General features: G+C 37.4%; 1 protein-coding gene across 3 annotated transcripts in view; it reads right to left on the reverse strand.

The window, feature by feature from the left end:
• GLT1D1 (glycosyltransferase 1 domain containing 1) overlaps positions 1 to 14,935 on the reverse strand; it is a 59,171-nt gene that overhangs the window by 14,203 nt on the left and 30,033 nt on the right. For all 3 annotated transcript variants that reach the window (XR_007891012.1, XR_007891011.1, XM_051633604.1), the window contains exons 9-11: positions 10,238 to 10,281; positions 8,692 to 8,812; positions 2,920 to 3,018 (exon numbers count right to left, since the gene is read on the reverse strand). Coding sequence is in view for 1 of the 3 variants with exons in the window: in XM_051633604.1 (XP_051489564.1) it covers positions 2,920 to 3,018; positions 8,692 to 8,812; positions 10,238 to 10,281 (264 nt within the window). In the remaining 2 variants the exon portion in view is untranslated. The remainder of the gene's footprint in view (positions 1 to 2,919; positions 3,019 to 8,691; positions 8,813 to 10,237; positions 10,282 to 14,935) is intronic.

Genomic DNA, 14,935 nt, shown 5'->3' on the forward strand with positions numbered 1-14,935 from the left:
TAGTGGCAGGATCAAATCAAGATTTAGAAGTGTGCACAAACAGTGAAGTATCAACGACAAAATGTTTCATAGCTTTAACTTTTACATTAGTTCGTGCCATCTGAGTATCATGGTCAGTGGTTGGCAAGGCTTTCCCTGTATCCACTCATGTAGCCTCAGCCTGTGTGCAAATGGTTAATGATTGAATACACTTATGCACAAAAAGTCCTGCTTTCTGTAAGCCACAAAAGCTCCCTTTCAGCAAGAATAAAAGAAGAAAACCAACAGCATTCACAATTCAAAATGATTCTCATTGTGTAATGGTCAATTTATACACCTCTAATTTAGCTTTCAAAAGGTAAGAGTCCACAGAGCAGACAATTGCTCGTAGCTAAACTACCTGTATTGTAAAGTTTTCTCTCCCCAGATCAGTAACAACTTGAAAATAAGCAATGCTTTCTACTCTTGACCTGTGATACAGTCTGTATCATCACAACCAGATAGGATCTACTAAGCTTAGCAATGAAAATGTCTTTGACATTGTCTTAAAAATCTTTGGTGGCCCAGAGTCTTCAAGACAAGAGACAGACTTTCCCAAGCACCTAAATACAACACTAATCTCTCTGTATGATTAAAAGCATTTGCCCTAACTAACCTGATGCAAGTGAGGTTACAGCAGAAAATAGTTTTACCAGATATTGAAGATGTCGAAGTAATCAGAGTAACAAAAAACCCAGAAACTTTCTTAGCAGAACATATGTTTCCCATCACTATTGCCAGACTGAATCCTCTAGGGCAGTATTCAAAGTGCCATGGGCAGACTTGCCTCCTCCAACAACAAAAATGTGAGGGATTCCTTGAAATTGTGTGTGTTCTAACTTAATCACATTTCTTTGGTCTAACATAACTTTCAACCTCTGATACACTGTGTACAGTGGTTTAAAAACTGTATTTGATATGGCTTGGGTAAACAAGGAACAAGAGTGAATGGCTACTTTATCTCTGAAACCATGAGTGATGATGATTAGCATTCTGAGCTCATCTCTGCAAGGAGAAAGTTCTTCAGCAATTCTGCAGTAGGATTAGAGTATTAACCTGCAAACAAATATTTCCCTGACCCATTTGCAAATGTTGAAAGTTTATACATTATTTAACACCAATGAAAGTATAAAAGAGCTTTTATTAAATGTGATCACAATTGCTGTTTTGCAAAGAAAGCAGGGATATTAATTTTGTTTCTAAGACAGGGTAATTGCACAAATATTAATGATTTCAGTGCAAATACCACCTAGGAGTATGGCAGTGAAGATGGCAGTGCAAGGTACCATCTGCACTGAAAAGAGATGCTGTGGACTACTGAGAGAGAGTAACAGGAACAAGAGGATCAAAAAGTAGCAGAACAAGGGAGTTTCTGATTTTTGGAAGAGCACATTGCAGAGAAGGGAGCTCAGACAGAAGGTGTTTATACAAACTATTATAGAGTTCTAGACTTATTTATACCCTGTGACTCTAGTTCTGATATAAAGTCCTTAGTCATTTGTACAGAGACACTGATGTCACTGGGACTACTGTGCTTAAAATTGTACTTTCCCCTAAGTGAGGAAATATATAGCAGACTTCTAATCGATCTTGAATTCCAAATAAGCTTTTGGAATGTAACATGCTTGGAGATCACAGAAGAGTCTTCCTACAAGGATGTATGATGAAGCTAATTGGGTCTATTATGAATAATGTATTTGCATTCCAAGCCAAATGTAACCAGCATGTTGAGGGAAACAAAATGTATCAGAATTAGTATCAGGAGAGCCATCAGTCTGCCTGTTCAACATGATCACACAGCCTTGAAGTGTTGAAGAAGCACATGAAAGTCAATAGCCTTTTTTGCAGGGAATGCATGTACAAATAGTTTCCTAAGTAGCTTTACATCTCAGCCTCCACTGGCTGGAAGTACCCCATTTCCAAAGGATATTGCAAGAAGAGGGAATGCTTCCACAACAGTTTTTTGTAGAAACCATTGGAAACACTAAATATTCCAGAAAAAAACAACGCAACAAAACAAATCATGAGCTATAAGAACTTTTCTATTAAAAAACCCTCCAGCACTCACTGAGAGAATTCACCTTCCTGAAACACAACTTAACAGGATGCATTAATCACACATTCCATAAAGTAAATAAATATTACACATTTTCTACTTTGCAAAATTATCAGACTATTCTAGTACGGTTTGTTTAAAATATTGAGTTGGATAAAAGCACTGAGAGAATCTGTGTCTGCAAGTCATCTTCCACAACATATGGCAACATCTAACAGCACAGCCACAAAGCAGGAAAATATACTGAAATGACGTTTTCCAGCATTTATACATGGGTAGTGTTCCCTCCTCACTCTTACTTATCTTCACAGAAACTCCATTCTAACACTTTGCTTAATTTTAGTGATTAATTATTTTCTGACTGAGCAATATCTTGGACCTAATAATGCTTTACATTAACCCTTACTGCTAGAAATTGTAGATAATGTATTACCTAAAGTTTCAGGCTCATAGTTCTCTTTCAGTAGCTCCTGCCTGCCTAATGTGAGTTCATATTTCAGTTAGTCCTGGAAGGGAAATACAACACATGCAGCATCTCTTCCAGGGTTTGCTTATGGAACATTCAGAATTGAAGTGCAACAAGTTGGTAAGAACCAAGAAGCCCCACTCAGCTGGCAGGCTCTGAAGCTGCACAGGCTGGAAAAACATTCAGCAAGGCTGACACCTAGTAAAAGTTTAGTGAACTGCAAAGTGAATGTGAGACAATAGCAGAGCTTCAAGAAAGGCTGTCAAACACCCAGGTTTTTAGGAGAATCTGAGAAAAACTGCTGAGAGACACAAGCATGTAATGGAACGTGAACCCTACCTTTGGAAGGGAAAGGTCTAAGGATTTGTTGTTTCCTTACCTGGGGATCTGAAAATAGCAGTCCTGTTTCCTTATGTTTTATTATTGCTGCATTCCCAGGAATGTTCCTTGCCAGCACTGGAATATTTAAATCCATTGCCTAGAGGAATGCAGAGAAAGGAAACAGCAGGTTATTAGAATCAAGGGATTTTGACATGTTCATTATAACAATTTAAAAATTAAAAGCAGCAACAAGAAACCAAACTTTTTTCCCTGTTATTGGTCTGGGACTCCTCAGAGACCAGGGAGTACATCTGAAGAAGTAGGATTTCATTCCACATAAATTATTGGCTGGTTGTTTGATGCATTTATTAATGTATTTGTATGTACATGTGCATGTATGTACATACATTAAAATACAAAAGGAAGTGTGGGGTCTCAACATGGCAGCAGTTCAGGTTGCCTGCAGAGAAGCAGCACAGCATTTGCTCAAAGCTAGTAAACCACTCCCAGGAGATGTCATGCCTGGCAACTTTTACAAATACATATTAGATTCTGAAGTACCTAATGTGCAAACCCTGGCCACACAACTCTGTTATGCATATCCTGATCTGAAACTTTACTTACTATTGCTGAATTTGCAAATCTTGAGAAGCACTGACTGTAAAACCAGAATATCTCACATTGTACAATGATCAACACTGTCAAACGAGAAAAAAAAAAATCACTCCCCCAAATCTTCAATCTGTTCCATCCTGATTCCCTATCACTTCAGACCACATGTGTTTTTACTTACTGTCATTACACTCCTGGCTGGGGAGCAATTTTGCTTCAGTCTACATAACAAGAAAACAAAACTCCAAGGAGAAAACCCAGGGGTTTTTTTATAGTTTGGGCAAAACTGAATTGAAAAAAATACTCTGGCTGAACCAGTTACGTTTTGAGCAGTGAGGGATTCCTGTGACTTAGCAACATGTCATAATAGCTTAAAATGTGCAAGAAAAGCACTGTTGAAATCACCACTGTAGATTAACTTACTCTGGACATAGAAATTCTACAGTCCTTCTGGCACAAACATCTGCTTTGCTGCAGTTAGCTCTAAAAATAATAGTAACCTTTAATGAAACCACCTGTTCTACAGGTATCAGAACTACTGGGTCAGCTGAAGGTAATTCAGACAAATAGATTAATGAAGTGAACACAGACCAGTATAAATAAGTAGGAAATATAAAAACTACAGACCAGATTAGTTAAGTGTCTAAAGTTGTTGGGATACAGTTTTAAAAAAAAAATAATTTTGGTGAGAGGAAAGACAGGTTTTGGTTACACAAATTATTTTGTAATTTGGTCTGGCTTCGCTATTAAACAAAACAAATCTGTTTTCCAAAGGTAGGTTTACAAAACCATACCATGACAGTGTCTGAGTGGCCTGTGGCACTGTACCTGTGTTGGACTGTACCTGGCATGTGGCTGCACGGGCTGGCAGAGCATTGCTGGGCTGTGCTGCACTGTAGGTTGGACTGTAGCCCATATTCAAAAACCAAAATGTCTCAAGATCCATTCATTCACTTCTGTTTCTGAATGCCACACAGCTGATGATTCATTGAAGTTGATCACTAAGTTTATGTTTGATTTTCCATAATTTCTGAACTCTAAAGGGAAAGACATTTGTTCCATCTCATAGAGTTGCAGGGCAGTAACTGCTACAGAAAACTTTCAGGTCCCAAAACACATGAGTACCAGTGAATTACAGCTACTGAAAGACAGAACAGATGGCCAAATCCATAAGATGAGAAGCTGCCTCTATATCAGCTAGCCTTAAACAAATGGATTGGGCTGTAAATAATTACTGCATGAAGTGGCTTAGAATTTAATTTAGAGACTTACTCTATTTTTAAGCAGTAAATAGAGTCATTTGCATTGTTGAAAATATGTATAATTTACTGACCTAGTTCCACAAATAATAGCATAAAATAACATTGAAGTCCATTGGCCATCTGTTTTCTTAGATTATTCTGACTGCAAAGTGTTTTAATGCTATTTCAGAAGGATGCAGGGTGTAAATTTCAGCTTTGGAAGCATGTTACACAATAAGCATTTCTAACCAGCAGTATAAGGCTTATAGAAATACAGGTTTTATTCCCTATTTTGTCTTCTGGATTGTCCTTCATTTTCTTCCTCCTAACCTAGCCAATGCATCTTTTTGTTGCCCCCCCTTCTTCAATTTTACTGCTCTACAGCATCCCTTTATTTTTATTATTTTTACAGTTTGCTATGGCTTATATTCCAAACTACTAGGCCCGTATTTCACATGTTGTCTAAGCCTGGATTGTGCCCTACAGCAGAATAGGGTCTGAGTGGCTTTTCTTAATTTTTTTTTTTTAATTGGCTTTTTTTTTTCTGCTGTAAAAGCCTACCAGCCTAATTATTTTTACAAAGTTAGAATACTCTTGAGAGCACAGAAAAAGTACTCCAGTGAAACAGTGCTGGAGTCATAACCTTTTTCTTACCAACTATATAGAGAACATAACATTTTCCAGTAGAAGTCCCTTTTTCCCAATCACCATGCAGAACTCCTGAGCTTTCTGAGGAACAGAGTATTTTAAACACTTGGTATAAAGCTTGTTTTCTCTTCCTCAAATGCCAAACAGAAAACAGGTCACTTACGGCAAAATCTCCAAGGTATCAGGGCTACATGACAAAGGAATTAGTTTTGGCTTCTAGTTCTTTCCTACCTTAAGACAGGTTGAAATAGATATGATTATGTATTTATCTCAGTTATCAATTATACATTTCTCTCATACTAAAATACTGTTTACAGATCCATGACCTTAGAAAATTTTGAGCTTTCAAGAGAATGAAAGTTGTGTTTCTAAATTCAAGCAAGATGTATCTCCAGCCTAGAACCAAAAGATTTTTATACATAGTTTCCTACTTATTAATTTAACAAGACCTTAACAGATGGCCCTTCCTACTGCTGGACATCTCTGAACATCTTGACTTTATTAGATTGACACTTCCCTCTGAGAAAGAGATTTTTACAGTAGGGTATTTTATGAGCATGTCAACAAACCTCTCAGTAAACAGACATACTATACCCAAACTCTTAAACTTTAGAAGAAGAATTCAAACAGGCCTGAGGTACTCAGAAGGGCAAGCTTCAGGCAGTATCTCAAGAGACATCAAAAGACTTAATCCTGCTTGTAGAAAAGCCTGACTCAGCAGGGAGTGGAGCTGTTGTCTCCCAGCACCTGTGCCATGTCTACTGGACTTTCCTGCCTCTAATGCAAGATCTCAGTTTGCACCTTAACTGGTAACTCATTTGCTTGTAACCAACATGCACGTGCAGTAGCATGCTCAGCCTGCTGAAAGCTTGCCAGCTCTTCTTATCCCTGCTCCATGACTTCCATGATAAACTCCAAGTTATGTGTGAGCAGTGCAGAGATCAGGCTGTCCTTCCTTCCCTAGCCAACAAGGCAATATGGGACTGATGGAAAGAAGTGGGTTACACCCATGGTTACAGATTGCCAGGAAAAAATTCCACTGCAGAATATTTGAAATTGGATTTTATCTTCAACACATGATTATGCATGAACACAAACCAAACCTGACTATTCAGTTTGACATTATTCCATCAATATAATAACAGAAGGAGAGAAGAATCTTTTTATATTCTTTTGATGAAAAAGTTACAATGTGCAAGGAACCAGCTGACAGCCTCTTACTCCAGCTCAAGTCTTGCACTTACAAGCAAGAATTTAATTTTTCCACTCTGGTCAATTGCTGATTTATTTTAGCGTGTTTAGCTGTTATTAAAGGTAGATTAAATGTTTATTAAGTGGCTTTTTAGTAATGGTGGTGTCTTCAGTAGAATAAAACGTATCAATCATAAGACTAGCCTAGGAAATGATATGCAGAGCTACATGTAAGATAAAAAGTAATACTAATCTACTATATATGTATAAAATACACACATATATAAAAACAAATTCAGCATGAAAAATTAAAATTAATACTTCTTGGCGACTCATCCTAATATATACTTTTTTCTGTTGTCACAAAAACATCAAAATGGAGGAAGCAAACTATATAAAGACATCCTGCACAGGATGCTCTATTGCCAGAATTGCCTTGTAGTTCTTGAAGATAAATATAGTAGGAAGTTTTTACTATTCTGTTCCTGTAGCAATTTTTAGTGAGAAGAATATTTTTTTATTTCTTTTTAATTTTTTTTGACAGCTCTGGGTTTTGGGAATGAGTTACTCAACATAACCGTGCAGTGGAAACTTGAAGGAACAGCTTTTCACTAGAGGTGGTATTTGACTGTTTAAAAGCCCTGGTAGGATAATTGAGTATTTCAGCCACACAGAGAAGAGTTCAATTAAAACTCTTCTGTTTGATTTAGTCTTGTCAAAGAGGGGAGCAAAACTCAGTAATTCCTGAAGCAGGCACAACATTCCCTCTGAAGTTAACTGGCATCGTCTTTCTGCACTGAATTTACAAGATCTCTCCACCTCCTGATATACACGAAGGAAACTGCCTTTTAGCTGCTCAAATCTGATGGGAAAATTTTGGGGCAAGCTATACCAATTGTCTTGTCAGTCCTCAGTTTGCACAACAATTTGTGTCACAGGCCAAGCACAACTGCACTTCTGTTGCAGATGCTGTGTCTCCTAAAACTCTTTCTGGTTTGCCTCCCTTCCCTCCTAACTCACTGACATTCTTGTGAAATAAATTTGATTTTTGGTCAACTGTTATATGAGCAGCCCTGATGGGAACATGTAACTGGTGAAGAGGAGGTGACAGTTACTTAACTTTTCCTTCTCTGAGTCATTGATTTGGCTGTGTACTGGGTTGGCACTCTCTCATTTCAACTCTGGAACATACAAAATTTGTCTAGCCTGCCACACTGATAAGTCTGGAAATGTCACAGTCTGTAGTTATTGTTGTTTATAGAGTATTGATGCCGTGAAAGAGCATCTGCTTCCACCTCTGGGCACTGGCATTTCAGAAAGGAAACATACATTTGCTATCTTACCATCATCTAACTTCCATAATTCTCACAATGCTCACTTAGTTGTTACTTATGAAGGTCTTTCAGATTTGTGAAAGAAAAGCATGCTGGAAATGCAACATGTGATTATTCATTAGAAACAGAAACAGGACATTCATTAATACAAAGAATGTAATTATTTCTGTGATCTTCTGAGATTTTCAAGAGCCAAATTCAGAAGTCACCAAAAAAAATGGAATAGTAAAAGACACCTGCCCAAACAACTTCTAGTTCAAGTATATTTATCTTTTTCCTAGAAAGCATTTGATACTAAGCAGTGTCCTATGGTAACAGGTATGAAATAAAGGTGGTTATTAATTTTCAATACCAATAGAAAAAAATTAATTGAGCATGTCATTCATTCATTAATCATTTAACAATTAAACAAACAAATACAGCTCCTAAATTGCTTCTTGAAAGGTTGTGAAAATAAATGAAAGTCTATTCTAGCAACATTATAAGGAAGTGGATGTTGAATTAAGAATAGTGACAACACCTGTAAATCAGAATGATTCTTATATCTCAGGTCAGTATTGTTAATTTAACAGGATTGATAAAATTACATTCTGTCCCTAAAAAATAAATAGACAAAGCATAAAAATCTGTGAGTTCAAGGGAAGAAAACATTAATTACTAACACTTCAAAAGTAAATATTTCAGTTTTTTTCTTCACTAGCTTTGAAACGTGCGTAAATTGTTGATACACATTTCCAGTAATAAAAGGTGACTTCAGAGTCACTAAAACCTCACTGAAAAACCTTACAGCTAAGCTGCAATTACCTCCAGAATGGCAGCAGACATCCCCTCTGAGATGGAGCTGTTCACCACAGCAAAGCACCTTTTCATAGCAGCATGAAGATCATCCTGTGGCATCTCCTGTAACAAATGTACTCCAGGTGACCTAGAAATCAAATGCACACAAATAGGACACCTCCTAAGAACATGCTCTAACACTTCTTCCTAAAACTTGAGGCAATGATGGAAGGTGGTCAAAGCAATTCAGGTATGGCTCTGATGCTAACAACTGCTTGCCCATGGGCAAGCCACTTCACCATGTTTGCTAGCTTTCTATCTATAACTGCAGTTATAAAGTCAATACAGCACACATTGCTACCTGCCATTTCATTGCCTGTTATTCCAAGGATAAGGGTGCAGTTTTCCCTTAAAGAATTTGTATAACATAGGCAGGATGTATCCAGAGATTTATAAAAACCACATATTTTAAATACTTAGGGAAATGCAGTATGCTCAACTGAATGGTCAGCTGCAGGAGGTGCTGACTTTTCAGATGCTGGCTGTTGGAGATGGAATGTGGTTCTGAAAGGTCACTGCTACTGCTTTTATGAGAAGCACTCTTCCGTTCTGAAGGGTTACATTTCTATTGCCACCATCTTCCTCAGATTAATCAAGGTCAATCAAATCAAGGGAGAAGGGTGGAAAAATAGGGTTCAGTCTCAGGTGAAGGAATGAGATCTTTATGACTGGTGATCATTTCTGAAAAGCCAGCATCCCCTCTGCTTGATGTGCCTGCACCTGCCTCTTTAACCTCGACATGAGATCACTAAACCAGGTGGAAACACAAGTGCATTTGACATGAAGACCAGCTCCCTGTCAACCAGCCTGCTTTAAACATTGCTTTTCTGATTGTGCAGTAACATCCAGCTTCTGTAGAGATAAATAACTATATCAAGTGGAGTATGAATGCATGATTACAGGAGTCATGTTTCCCATGAATAACCTAATAAAAAACAAAAATATTATCTCTTGCTCCAAAAATGGAACTGCAGAACAGGTATTCTATGCAAATTTTATTATCAGATATTTTCAATCACAAATAATACGGTGGTTCTGTTCCAGTCACACAATTCTAGGTTCTGCAGACACAAAAAAAATCTCATTCCTCTAATATTTTTATCTTTCTATCAGGAAGAATATAAACTAGGGAGCGACAAAAGCAACACAGGGTTATCTTGTCCATCTATTCATGTCCCCACCAACAGCAAGCACACAGAACTGAGCAGAAGCCAGGATGAAAGAAAGAACGAAAAGACCCAAAAGAATATTAAATATAAATCACACTAAATCAGATGTGATTTAACACAAAACCTGAGGATATCTACAAATTATTCTAAAATTTATAACGTGTAAAAATAACTACTCTGAGAATGTGACATGCTAAATAATCAGTACAATTTGTTAGCCATAGAGTTGTGTATGTATGTTCAGCTGCATATACAAAAAAAGCATTTACACACATGATTTACAAAGCCAGTCAGGCAACTCCTTTCATTTGGAAAAGATAAAAGGCTTAACATTAACTTCTTACCTTTTAACTTTTTCCTTAACTTCACTTGTAAAAAGTGGATCAACCTAGAAAGGAATACACACATTATGTGGCACTACTTTAGCACTACAGCATACATTTGAAACAGCCAGAAAAAAAACTTAAAACATTTTTGCTAAAATATTTAAATGCATGAGTGTGCTGAGCTCTAAAATCATACCACAGATCTGTAACTTGGTGGTTACATTTGACTCTGCAGTGATTGACACATGGAATACCCAGCTGGGGGGCTGTGCAGAGCAGAGTGTGAATTCCCTGCTGCACTCCAAACCTTTCAGGGACTCCTCCTGCAGTGCAGCTTCAGGCTACTGCAGAAAGGAGAGGTTCCATTTCTTCTCCCCTGACATCCCTCTGGCTGCAGGTTCTAATTAGAGCTAGATGTGTTTAACAGGAGTGACTGTTTTCAGATGGCTCTGCCAAGGCTAACATGATTCAAATGACCGACTTGACAACTTGTCTAAGTGAGGAACAATGCACTGACATGCCAAGCAACTGTCTGTCCCTATATGCATGGAGTAAGCAATGTGAGGGAGGAAAGGAACTTCTCAGGCTTCAGTTAACATAGGAAACTATCTGCAGATAACCTGAGAGTCAGGTAGATGTTCAGCACTGACAGAAACATTTGACTGAAAACCAATAAACACAAAATTCTAAACTAGAGTCCGCATGAAGGGATGTTAGAGTTATTAACAAGTTGTCTAAGCTGGGCAATTAACTCCAGCAGGTTTATTTACAAAACTTAATTATGTCTACTATTTTATTTTTACTTTATTTCAGGAAATCCTTAACTAGACATGACGATCAGAACCAGACCTTTTTTATTAAGGCTGACTGAGTGTATCAGATCAATTTAAGATAGTTTGCACAGCACACAACAGTTGTAAGTACTGCAAACAACAAGGCTTGTTCTATTTCACACATTAATATTTTGGTTTGGGTTTTTTTTTCTCACATTATGAGATAGAGACACTCACAAAGCATTTTAGAAAACTCTTTTGGAAGAAAGAATTTATTTTGTAACTATGGTTGTGTACTTTGAACACAAGCTTAATTTTTTCACAAAAAAAAAAAAAAGGGCTTCATAAGTTAAAAGATTCTAGCTAATCACCACTGCACTAAGGAATGAATTCCTACTAAATGCAAGAAATAAAAGTTTAATGTAACTTGTTAATAAAATATATTTGGTAAGAGCAGGAGGTGAAATCAGGTGCCCTTTCCTGAAGTACTGCTTGACCCAGGTGACAGAGCATAATACAAATCTGTACACCAAACCAGGTTGTCACATCACAGGTTCCTTGGATATTTCATACTGAACTTCATGATTGTTACCTGTATAAAGTATCTTTTCAAAGCTTTTCCCCAAAGTACTATTTTGATGCTGATTTCCTCTCCTGAAGAAAACTATACTGTTTCCATCAAAATCAATGGAGTACATGCAAGTGATTTCGTATGGTCCTTTGCTTTTCTACCTTTAGAGGAATGAGAAAAATGACAGCCTGTGCCTCATAAAATTTGTAAGATATAAATTTCTATCCCATCTACTCCTGTGGAAGACAAGAAATTGCCTTCTGTCTCATAAACAGAACAATCCTTTCAGCTGTATTCTTCTATTGGTAGATATTCCAAGAAGCCTGGCCTAAATATGAGAATTCAGTTTCAATATTACTTTCAGGATGGGTGCAGCAATGACTTAGAGAAGTGATCCCCCAGTGCCACATTTAGAAACTTGAGGGGGCAGAGTTATCTAACCACAGGCTCAATATAACAGAAATTAGATACAACATAAGCTGTTGGCTAAGTTGGAAATCCACTTAAAAGATGTGAATGCTTCCAAAGGCAAGTGACTATGGCAGGATGCCTAGGAACTTAGCACTGTCTCAGAAAAAGCTACTGAAAAGTATGTTACTTCCACCCAAAATGTCTTCATGATCCAGTTCTTCTATGGGTAAAGTATTTGGTGCCAAATTTTCTTTTGTTACCTATCGAAGTAGCAGGCAAATATGATAATCAGTTACCTCTCACGTTTTGTTAAAAAAATCACCCATCCAGAGGAAGAGCCTTTATGGAGCTGCACATCCCATCAATTTAGCAGAGATAGGAGAGAGGCAGCTTGTGTTGTATGAATAGTTTCTATCAGAACAGATGAGGTGAGATGACACATGAAAAGGGGAGTGGGGACATAGCAAGAAACCACACCTAACAGGACCAGATATGCTATTTGGGAAGTTTTGCTCTGCTGACAGGCAAAGAAACATCTGAGACATGTTTGACATTGTAGAAAGTCAAAGGTCAAACGCTGCACAAAGCTGAAGGTGCCTGCTCAGCACAGAGCCTACCATGTTCAAAACCTAGGAACTCTTTATAAGCACCCTATATTAAATGGCTGTCATATAAAAATTTACTCAGACAGAGGCAATGGACCAGAAACATCCTCATTATAGTGCTGGCACTGCTGTGGCCCTCTAGGCTTCATAGGGAAAACCAGGCCTTAGTACATTTAAAGTTCTGGCACAACATCACCCAGAGTACTAAAGAGTGAAATGCTGTACTTGCAAGCTTATTCAATACAGATAGGAAGAATCTGCTCAGTTGCTCAGGTTTGTGAGGCCCTGAGGAACCTCTTTATCCACAGCACGTGACCTCACGTTGCAATATTTATCTGACCAGTTGTTGAATAGGCTCAGCAAGATGGAGCTTCCCCTGCAGCTCAAAAAACAACTGCTGTCTGCAACCTAACACAATCTGTCTGCATCAAATGCACCAGAAATACTAGATCCTTGCAAATGTACTAAGCTCAGCCACTCTACATCATCTTGTCCAGATACTAAATGCTTAAGGAAATTCAAAATCTTCTGGGTTAACCTGTAGCTCTATTATTTCAATTCAGGACAATTAACAACTTGTAAAACATACAGCTTTAATTCAGCTGAAACAATTTGGCAACTAGGATCTAAATTAACAAAACTTCAGATCTAAAAAAATATATAGAAACTGGTAGATAAATACTCAGCTCATTTCAACATTTCTAACAAAAGTTCTGTTTTCAGGGACTTGCTTAGTTTAGTTGTGCCAACAGCTCTTTCCATTTAGATCTAGCCCAGAAAACATACTTTAGGTAACAGTTATCCATGATGGGCTACAAGACCTAATAGGTCCCTACATGACCCAATAGGTCTTTCCAACTGTGGAGGTAGATATTTAACTAAAACTGTCTCAATAGGCAAGCAAATCAGTTGGACAGATGAAAAACAGCTGCCAGGGAAAAACAGTATCATTGCAAACACATCAGTATTCTGTAGTGTCTGCAAGAACAGCTAAGAATTATGCAGAGTAAAAAGTGGGCTTCATGAGGTTACCCAACAGCTGGACACAAGCTTTGTGGCCTTACCTTTTTAGAAGTTTCATAAGCCTCTATTCATGTAACATAGAGCTGCTGTTGTTTCAAATTTCATTACAGAATTGAGTAAAAGGAAAACTGGAAGAGGAGATAAATGCTAAAACTTTTACCTTATATAGGACCCAATCCTGTCAGATTATTTAGATTGCACCATTTGAGAAAACCATGCACAGAAAATGCAGGGAAATGTTATAATCTTATGGAAGAACAGAAGAAACCAGTGTGTGAGCCTTTTGTTCATTACATTCTTAATTAATATAATATTAATGTGCTTTTAAAAATATTCACAATAAACATGTCTTGCTTCACAGAAAGTAGCACTGATTTTCTTTACATTTTGTGGTTTGAGAATTAACATGAATAAGATAAGTAGAGCTAAATACCAACAGAACTGCTTTTCATTCTTTAGCACTATTTTAGCACTATGAGACAAATAAGTTTTTAAATGTTTTAAGGAGACTCAGTTCTTGATTCCATCTATGCTCTGCTACAGGGTTATTTCTGGTAGCTTATGAAAAAGTGAAGCAAATTCAAAAAGACGACTAAAATGTTTAAAATCCTCACTGGAGGCAGCAAGTGCATCTTTGGAGTTTAAAGCACAGCTTCATTACACCTACTCCAGATTTGCCTTCCACATCAGTTCATTTCCAAATCACTTTGTGTATTAGTGTGGAAAAAAAATGCAGATAAAATAAAAATGTAAAAACAGCTCTTAAAAATAAAACCCCACAAAGAACAAAACTGAATGAGAAAATAGAAAAACAGTTCTTATTTGCCCATTCAGACTTTATTTATTTCTTATAAAACAGACTGCCTGCAAGTTTTCAGGCTCATGTGGAGATGAATCAGAGATGGGGTGGAGTTGGGAAGATGCAATCGTTTTTCTTTTCTACCTTCACGCTTCATGAGCCCACATTTTCAAACCTTTCTCTAAAATAACAGATAGATTATTTAGTAACAATAACTGCAATAGTTTTGATTCAGGAGTTGGTGCTTCATGAAAAACCATTGCTGAGAAACTCATGACACCATTCTGAGAGGGCAACCCAACTGTACATTGTATCTGAGGAGAGTCAGCAAAGGCAGAGAGCTGCCATTTAACTGGCTGACTCTGTTGTAAAAACAAAGAAGTTGTAACTTTCAAATTTCTTCAACAGGATCTTTATGACTTAGGGGGAAAAAAATGAAAACTCACATGAGTATTGGCCAGCAGATTTACTACAATACTTACAATTCATTTGGAAGGAATTATACCACCTCTAAACTTAATTAGAGACATGGAC

Source organism: Apus apus, chromosome 16 (assembly GCF_020740795.1).
Source record: "Apus apus isolate bApuApu2 chromosome 16, bApuApu2.pri.cur, whole genome shotgun sequence".
NCBI lineage: Eukaryota > Metazoa > Chordata > Aves > Apodiformes > Apodidae > Apus > Apus apus.